Raw genomic sequence first — 9,316 nt, 5'->3', positions numbered from 1 at the left:
ATGTCAGCTGAAACGGGTGGCCACGGATGGTAACGGAGTTTGGTGGGCCCTGAGGTGGCACCTGCTTGAGCTTACTCTTAGGACATGTACAATGAAGACACTTATGGATGGGCGCTAGGATTTTTTTCAAGTTTGATCGGCAGTTGTATCCTATGATTCCAGTCCATAGACGCTTAATTACGGGAGTCGATGCAAGAAGATGCGCCATGCACTTCACGTTCGCGGCAAGAAATTGGAGAAATAAGCGCCGGGAATAAAGAGGCTTCCGTTGGAGCTTTTGCATCATGGGTCGGACGAGGATCAATTTCCATTTCTTTACTGAGCCCAAGCGCCTTCACAAGCGCTTTGCATTGTACTTGCTCTTATTATCCTATATAACATCATTTTTCTAGGTAAACTATCCACTCTCTAATTACATTTTTTTTAATAAATAATATATATTAATATCAGAGATATCAATTACATATATCCTCCGCAATAACACAATACCTAAAAATATTACAGACATATACAACTAAAAAAATAAGAAAAAGAAAAAGAAAATCCAGCTACCGTGATCTATTCCTTGTAACTACACTACATCCACTAAGATAACACCTGAAATCCATATTCTCCAAAAGCGACGTCTCCAAGAAGGAAATAGTCCATAAGTGTCATCATCACTTGATCATAAATCTTAGGTTTTCACCGTGAAGAAAGTCCGCGCTCTCAGAACAATAATTTCAACAAGGCCATTGCCAGACACAACCAATTAAGAAAGTCCACCCTCTTAGAACAATGCTTTCAACAAGGCCATTGCCATGCACAATCAATTAAGATCAAATCTTAAATTTTCACACTGAAAGGTAAGACTTTGTACTCCTCCTATGCTGCCGCCCCCACATGACGATGCCGCCGCTACGAGTTACGAATCACCAAGAAAGTTCCCCATCTCTCTGAAGACTTGATCCACCATTACTAGACATCAGATACTCAGCTGTCATGCAATTCTCCACCGCTGACTTCACCATGGGACTCGAAACACATGTCCCAGGATGTCAATAGACAACGAAGTTTCGTTCCTCGCCCTCCTGAAACCGTACGGCCAGAAAATGGGTGCACACGATCGAATCCCATCCGATCCAACAGACACCCAATGGAGAACGGCGGCAGAGCGCGCCTTCCAGAAGTCGTTGCCGACTAGATCAATGAGGGTAGGAAGCAAGCAGAACAACAACTTGGTGTAAGAAGACCCTACGCCCACCTCCTTTATTAGGCAAATTAGTAGGCCTCCACGCTGCCGTCCCCTGCCATCACCATCCACACCACACGGAGATGACACCTCGAGCCTCGCCAAGTCCCCAAATTAGGCACCTGCCACCATTGAGGCCACAACGGTCGCTAAGGTCGCCGAAAAAATCCGTGGCCACCGCCCTGACCTCCATCTCTGCCGAACGATCCGCGCCGTCCAGGGCCACTGTGAATCTCCGGTCGGAGATCCCACCACGCGACAAAGAAGAGACCCCCGCCGTCGCCGGTCGCGCTCGGGGATGAGAGTTCGCCACCGTCGTATGCCGTGTAGCCTTTGACTGGTGGCATCCTTTGGCGGCGGTGGGGGTGCATGGGTCGAGGGAAAGGGAGAGGCGGCCGATGTGGGCATTACCCTTCGGGTACCCAGCATTGGCCTACCTCATTCGGCCCAACTAAGGGACCCATGAAGATCATCGCAGCCCATTATGGACCAATGTGTCGGTTGTGATGGAGGAAAGGAGAAGGAGACGGATTTTTGATGGACAAGGCGAGGAAACATCGAATAAGGAAAGATTAGATTAAATATTATGGTAACATAGTCGAATCCGAGCAGGACTCTCGGGACCTCCTATATAAAGGCCAGGAGAGGGCCTGCCAAAGGACAGTAAAATCATCCTACACAATCTTGTACGCACCAAACCCTAGAAACCTTGCCTTCCGGCGAGTTCACCACAACGCCCATTGTAACTTTTTTCATCAATAAATCAAGATCAGATAAGCAGGAGTAAGGGTTTTACCTCATCGGTAAATCTCGCCTTTTGTTCGTTTGGTATCCGATATCTCGATTCCGTTAACCCTAAACCCCTAATGGTGGACATTGCCGAAGAGCCCCTCGTCAGCGGTAGCTAGGGTTCTGCCAGAGCCGCCACTCCTAGGAGCGACACGGGTCCCAAATTACACCTAGACCATTTAAATAAGGGAACCACTAGGGATCGGAGCCCGATACATACCTTCCCATCGGACCAACGTCCGGCCGCACGATTAGAACCACGATGGACGTTAGATTTTGTAAACAAGGCCCACACGAGACTCTCTCCATGATACGCGGACTCAGATTGAATGCTTCCGAAAACAGCTATTGTGATGCTAATTTCGTGGGATAGGTTGTTAATTACTCCAGATTTAATCTCTGAGTTTTTTTTATTTTTGGAAACTAATTCTGTATTCTAAGAAGACTAATTACTCTATCAGAATATGTTTCCAGGTAATCTAGGGTGCTTCGTAAGGATGGAATCTTACTTCCAATGTTGTTACGGGTTGCTTCCAAAATAACTGAAAGCTGATTCGATCTGAAAATGATTTGTCCACTAGGACTTCATTTACATCAGTGCAAAGAAGCACGTATATCAGATTATCAGTAATATGAACATATTGTGTTTAGGTTTGAAGCACATCACTTGTGAGATGTGATACTGAAAAACTTATTGTGTTGCAGGATAATGGAAGCTTAAGTTGACGATGGTCGAAGCAAAAACTAATTAGTTCTGAAGCATGAACTATATAACTGATCAGTGTCCTACATCAGCTTTATTCGGCTACTACATGTGAAGCATATTACACTAATATTTGAAGCATGGTTAGTGTGTAATAAAAACTCTGTTCATGTCCATAGGAAGCTACAGATTTACAAAACTTGCGGCATTTGACTATGGGGTAACAGTAACATCATTCTTCCGTACAGGAATCAGAAGATGGCAATGCTGGGTGCAAAACTGATAAGAACTTGAAACATACAGTATATATTACATGTGCAAAGTAGCAACCCACGTTTGTTCCAAAAACTATTACATATATTTTCAATGAAAACAAAATCTGATTCGAGCATATTTCCATCTAACACTCTCGTCGATGTAGACATCATTAGGAACACAGCTCTCTGGCGGCATGTGGCAGAGGAAGCAAGCTAGGGGCACAACGTAGGCAAACACCGTCGTTAGGATAGCGGATGCAATTGTCGACACCTACTAAGGCGCAGGTGCGCAGCCATGGGGATGACCACGACAACATTTTTTCGATAAAGGGAATATATTAATATCAAGAAGATACCAATTACACCCAGCCTCTGCAACAACGCACCACCCTAATGGCACTACGGATGCACACAGCCAAAAACAAGAAAAGAAAACTAAGAAACAAAAGTCCCGCTACGAGTATCTCGGGCCTAACAACAGCAATACATCCACCGCCAAGACAACACCTGAATTACAGACTAGTCCCCGCTCTCAAAACAAATGCCTCCACCAAGGACATTGCCAGGCACAACCAATTAAGGCCAGACCTTGGATTTTCACCCGGAAAGGTAGGACTCTGCACTTCACCTGTGTTGTCGCTCCCACTTTCATACCGCTGCTGTGAAGCCCGGAACACCAAGCAAGTCCCTCAACAACGCAAAGACTTGAACCTCCCTTAGCTAGTCCTCCCCTCCGGCCTTCATGAAATTCTCCTCTTCCGACTTTCATCATGGATCCATAGTCACTTGATGTCAATCAAAGAAAAAGAGCTTCGCGCCGCTCCCTCCAGAACCAATCGGTCGGAATAAAAACATGGGTGCGCACGACCGAATACCTCCACTCCAACAAACTCCGGGCAAAAGCACCGTTACATTCATCGGCGGAGCCTTCCGGAACTCAACACTGCGGCCGGATCACGAGTCCAGGCCTCCGGTAGGTCCTCCTCTTCACGCAAGAGAGGCCCTAGGACCGCCGCCTTTATTCAGGTCGGACCCCCACGTCGGCGACCATCCTGGGTTGGCCACTCCAACCCTCCACCGGCGACACCATCGCCGGCTTCCAAGCTCCTCCATCTCACCTCCGGAACGAGTAGGTTAGCGATAGTTGCTTGACGATGCCTTCAACAAGATAACGGCGCAGACGCCGCCATCGCCCGCCATGACCGGAGTCGGCTCGGTTTTCACCGGCAACTATGCCTCCCCGTCTCGCTGCCGGCGCTGAAAGTGGGATGAAAAATCCAACACAGCCAGCCTGGCCGACTGCCTTCGGTGGATGAAGTCATCCACCACCACCATGCCCGGGCCGAAGACCCGGACGTCCTCAAGCCGCGAAGAAGACCCAGCGAAGCCTCCTCGAGCCATTGACGAGACGCAGCCGCGATGGATCGCGATCCGAACCTCCGGCCCAGATCCGACCACACCGCAGCCAACATCCGCCGCCGGCCGCCGGAGATCCGCCAGCCACCGCCATCCCGCTGCGTTCAGTCGACGGAGGAGACCGTTAGAGCCTTTGGGACGCTGCAAAGGCACCTCGCACGACATGGCTGGAGTGCAGCCACCACACCGTCCAACCAGCACGAGGATGTCGAACACGCGAGCCGACCAGCGGAAGCATCCTCTCGCCCGCACCTCGTCAACCGGGAAGGAGTCCACGACAAACTCGGGGTCACCGGTCCTCCTCGGCCTTGGCGGCGGACACCGCGCCCTCCGCGCGTCTACCGCCGGAGCATCGTCCTTCTCGCCGTTGAGGGCGGCGAGCTCGTGTCTCTTGACGGTCACTTGCCAAACAATGTCGTTGGGAAGCCGATGCGGTTCGTTGCAAAACAACTTTCACCATGCTCGGGATTGAAAGCACGGCCGACGACCACATGTATTGGTCTAGCTCCTTGCCGTTCCTTGCCGTGCTTCCACCAAGCAGCCAACAACCATGACAGAGACTATCTCTGGTATACAACAGAAACCTAGTAAGAAACAAAGAATCATGGTGTACGTCATAGAAGCAACACTTCTCTGACGCAGAAGCACATACCACATCCAATAGAAGCCTTGATGATACCATCCGAAAGTTTGTCGAACCTGCATTCCCGAGCATAATATGCCCGAAAATGGTCAGGCAAACTCTATTACGAGATGGCCTGATGTTGAGCTAGGCCTGACGAGGGAGGCGCACATCGTGTAGTGCACGCAATCTAGCCGGCACTGAACACGACGACACGCTACGGGGCAGAGGTGGATATCGGTGAGGATATGAACTGGCTCACCGGCGGCAGCACCTCCCACACGGGGATCGGAATATTGGATGGAAGAAGTCTCTTGCCCGCTGCTGATCTTTGGAGGGACGAGTCAAGCTTGATCAGCCCTAGGCTAAACCGTGCCCGAGACCACCTACCGTGGCCGTCGGCAATCGGGGGTGCCCAATAATGATTCCCCATGGCGGAACGACATGCTTTTTGCGCGAGATATCGATCCGGGTGGAGCAGCGAGGTCGCGTGCACGGTGGAAAGGTGCAGCGTGTTGGCAAGAACAATGGCGGCCCGGCGAAGAAAGCATGGACAGCGCATGTTAGTGGAGACGATCTGGGGGAGAAGCAACTCGGCTGGGAGCTACAATTTCGGGTGCATGTGGGCATGGTGCTGGATTAACGGGCCTGTTTCTTTCTTTTAATGTGGGAATTAACATGGTGTGTGCACTGTGCGATGGTACAGAGATCGACGACAAGCGATGGGTCCGATGAATTGACTCCCGTCGGACTGCGATCTAGAGTGTTTACCTTTAAATAATGCAAATTCTGCCGTTTTGGTGGCGCCGATGAAATGGAGTTTTTTTTTGTCTAGTGCACCAATGATTGCCATGTTCGAGTGATGGACGCGGTGGATATAGTATGCGACAAAGCAGCGATGGAGCTGCAGCTAGCAACAGCGTGTCTACTCTTATCCTCAGATTCGGCCGTGCGTGTCACCTCAGGTTCGTTGGGCAGTCGACGCGAGCACGTCGTCCTGCGACCTGCGAGACGGAATCAAACTCCAACCAATCATCCGATGGCTATATTCTTGGATTATAATGCAGTGACCCGGCTCGATTGGCACAAGCAAGGAACAAGGAATCCACCAGCGCCACGTCCACGGAGGAGCACGCGACGACGCAACGAATAGATCCCACCCAGCGAGCTCACGATCGAGTGTCTGTGCCGGCCTCACCGGGTCTCTGTCTGTCCAGAACACTTTCAGTGTCCGAGCAAAAGGCAAATGGCAACCCAGACCGGCATCACGGCCACACAAAAGACGGCAACTGGGCGTAGATCACTATGGATTTTATGGGCACTGCAATGCAGCTGCGCGAACTCGAACGGGTCGTCATGCGTATCTGAGCTTGTGGGCCACCAACCACCCGAGGATTTTCTAGGAGACAAAACTTTCGAAGAAAACTGCCGCCCAGGCAAAACAACGCAGAGGTCGTGAGCCGGCAACCGCAGCTGTCGAGTCGTTGCAGCATTTCCCAATGATCCCCTTCTCCCTCCTCGCCGCCGTCCTCCTCGGCGTCGGCGTCGCCTTCCCAATCCATGGCGCCGACGCTCTCTCAGGTGAGGCTTCAAGCTTGAACAACCCGGCGACCTAGCTAACACGGCGACCTAGCTAACAGCGGACCAACCTCGTGCCTGATCATTTCTTGGTTCGGTTGGCAGGGTACCAGATAAACTGCGGCGCCGGCGCCGAGCAGGTGGCCGGGAACGTGACATGGCTCCCCGACGCGCGGTTCATCGCCGTCGGCAACGCCACCGACATCCCGTCCCTCTCGGCCGCGCCGATGCTCGCCTCGCTCCGCTACTTCCCGGACGCGTCGGCCCGGAAGCACTGCTACGTGCTCCCGGCCGTAAAAGCAACCAAGTACCTCGTCCGCACAACGTACTTCTACGGCGGGTTCGACGGCGGCGCGGCGCCCCCCGTGTTCGACCAGATCATCGACGGCACGCGGTGGAGCCAGGTGGACACGGCGGCCGACTACGCGGCCGGCCGCGCCACCTACTTCGAGGCCGTCGTGGTCGCGGCCGGGAAGGCCGTCAGCGTGTGCCTGGCCAGGAACGCCGCCACCGCGCCCGGCTCCAGCCCCTTCATCTCCGCGCTCGAGGTGGTCCCGCTCGACGACTCCGTGTACAACGCCACCGACTTCGCCTCCTACGCGCTTAGCACCATCGCGCGCCACAGCTTCGGCCACGACGGCTCCATCATCAGGTACGTAGCACACACCATGGCGATCGATCATGTCATGGCTTGTCATGAACTCATGATCATGCGAAATGTGCGATTTTTTCAGCGATGGCGACCAGTTCAACCGGTACTGGCAGCCGTACAGCGACGGGGTCAGCCCGGTGGTGGAGAGCCAGGGGAGCGTGGCGCCGGGGGCGTTCTGGAACAGGCCGCCGGAGGACGTGTTCCGGCGGGGCGTGACGGCCAGCCGCGGGAACGTCCTCGACCTGCAGTGGCCGCCGGCGCCGCTGCCCACGGCGAGCTACTACCTGGCGCTCTACTTCCAGGACAACCGGACGCCGAGCCCGCTCAGCTGGAGAGTCTTCGACGTCGCGGTCAACGGCCAGCCCTTCTTCGCCGGCCTCAACGTCTCGGCGGCGGGGTCGATGGTGTACGGTGCCGCGTGGCCGCTCTCCGGGCAGACCAAGATCACGCTGACGCCTGCGCCGGACTCGCCGGTCGGGCCGGTGATCAATGCGGCGGAGCTCATGATGGTTGTGCCACTCGGAGGGAGGACTCATCCTAGAGACGGTAATACCCGATCGATGCAGCTCCCACCCATGCGCCGTGGCTGATTCAGTACCTGCTCGCTGGAATTATGTAGTAGATCATCCGTGTATTTCATCATCTTGCTGCAGTGATCGGCATGGAGACGCTCGCGAGAGGCTTCGCCAACCCGCCATCGGACTGGAGTGGCGATCCTTGCTTGCCTGTCGGGAACTCATGGACCGGTGTTTCCTGCACTGAAGGTCCGCTTGCTCGAGTAACCGCCCTGTAAGTCAACAATGGAAATCCTAGAATGTCATGTTACGCCTAAAAACCTTGCAAACTCTCTGAACAATGGCAATTGTGCATTTTTTCTGCAGCAACCTCACCAATTTCAGTGTTGGAGGCTCAATATCTGACCACATTGCCAATATGACTGCAATCTCGAGCATGTAAGCTTCTTGACACAAACTGATGTTAGATGTGCTTGCTAAATTAATGAAAAGTTCAATGCCTGACTTCAGAAATGTTTTATTGCAGTTGGCTTGTGGGGAACAACCTGACAGGACCAATTCCGGATATGAGCCCCCTACATCACTTGTCTTCTTTGTAAGTACAAACACACGCATGATTACTTTGCAAAATGATTCTTCAGAGGTTCATAATAACTAGCACTACTCACAAAATGAAGATGATGTATGTTCCCTTTCACTAATTGGGATTGCATTTCTGAACTAAAGGCACCTGGAGAACAACCAATTGACAGGGCCGATGCCCCCATTGCTGGGAGACCTTCCCAAGCTTCAAGAACTGTAAGTGCCTTGAACATAAAAGGAATTCCAACATATAATCCACACTTGACCAAGTTGTTGCTACACTACCCACCTATAATCTAGCTAACCTGACCTGTTTCATTAAGTTGAGGCAACCCGCTATTTTTTAACAACTTGAACTCTTCTTCCACAGGTTTGTGCAGAATAACAATTTACAGGGGACCATTCCAAACAACCTCAGGAACAGAGCGGGCATTGCATTCCAGTAAGTAACTGCGAGCATTGTATTTAGATCTCAAAATCAAACGGTGTACTTTAAGCTTGTGAGTTGTGATATCCGTACAATCCTACTACACCTGGGAATGATAATGATTTTTATCTTACTTTGACAGGTATACACCTGGGAATAACCTCAGCTGACAATAATGTTACAAGGAGCATAGTATTACATGTTCATGGCCATCGACAGAAAGAGTATGAGAATGAGGACGCACATGTCCGACTGCAGATAATGTTTTCTTAAGGTTTTAGTATTTGCACGTTTTGTTCTTTTTCTCTATATTTTTTTTTTGGGGGTGGGGGGGGGGGGGGGGGGAGCCAAAAGTGTTCTGGTGTATATATAACAATTCTGCACACTATGAACTGCACAGTTCTTGATTCCATTTATTTATCTGTATATGTGAAGATGTAAATTTGTTTCGAAGGCAGCAAAAAGATAATTAGTGCCTCTTTTCTCTTGGTTGTATTCATTAAATGATGTAGACGCCGATGATTTACAAGAAAAAGGAAGGTCG

At 51.5% G+C, this 9,316-nt stretch overlaps 1 protein-coding gene across 1 annotated transcript; it reads left to right on the top strand.

Annotated features, from left to right (window-relative positions):
- Window positions 1–6,496: 6,496 nt before the first annotated feature.
- Window positions 6,497–9,085, top strand: LOC124653466 (probable LRR receptor-like serine/threonine-protein kinase At1g67720). Its single transcript, XM_047192528.1, has 9 exons — window positions 6,497–6,599; window positions 6,702–7,248; window positions 7,331–7,794; window positions 7,902–8,037; window positions 8,130–8,201; window positions 8,290–8,358; window positions 8,490–8,561; window positions 8,716–8,787; window positions 8,915–9,085. Exons 1-9 carry the CDS (start codon window positions 6,518–6,520, stop codon window positions 8,940–8,942), a joined length of 1,542 nt encoding a protein of 513 aa, XP_047048484.1. The 5' UTR covers window positions 6,497–6,517; the 3' UTR covers window positions 8,943–9,085.
- Window positions 9,086–9,316: the final 231 nt, after the last annotated feature.

Source organism: Lolium rigidum, chromosome 5, assembly GCF_022539505.1.
Source record: "Lolium rigidum isolate FL_2022 chromosome 5, APGP_CSIRO_Lrig_0.1, whole genome shotgun sequence".
NCBI lineage: Eukaryota > Viridiplantae > Streptophyta > Magnoliopsida > Poales > Poaceae > Lolium > Lolium rigidum.
The sequence above is the reverse complement of the archived record's forward strand: the minus strand, read 5'-3'. Positions and strand labels throughout refer to the sequence as shown.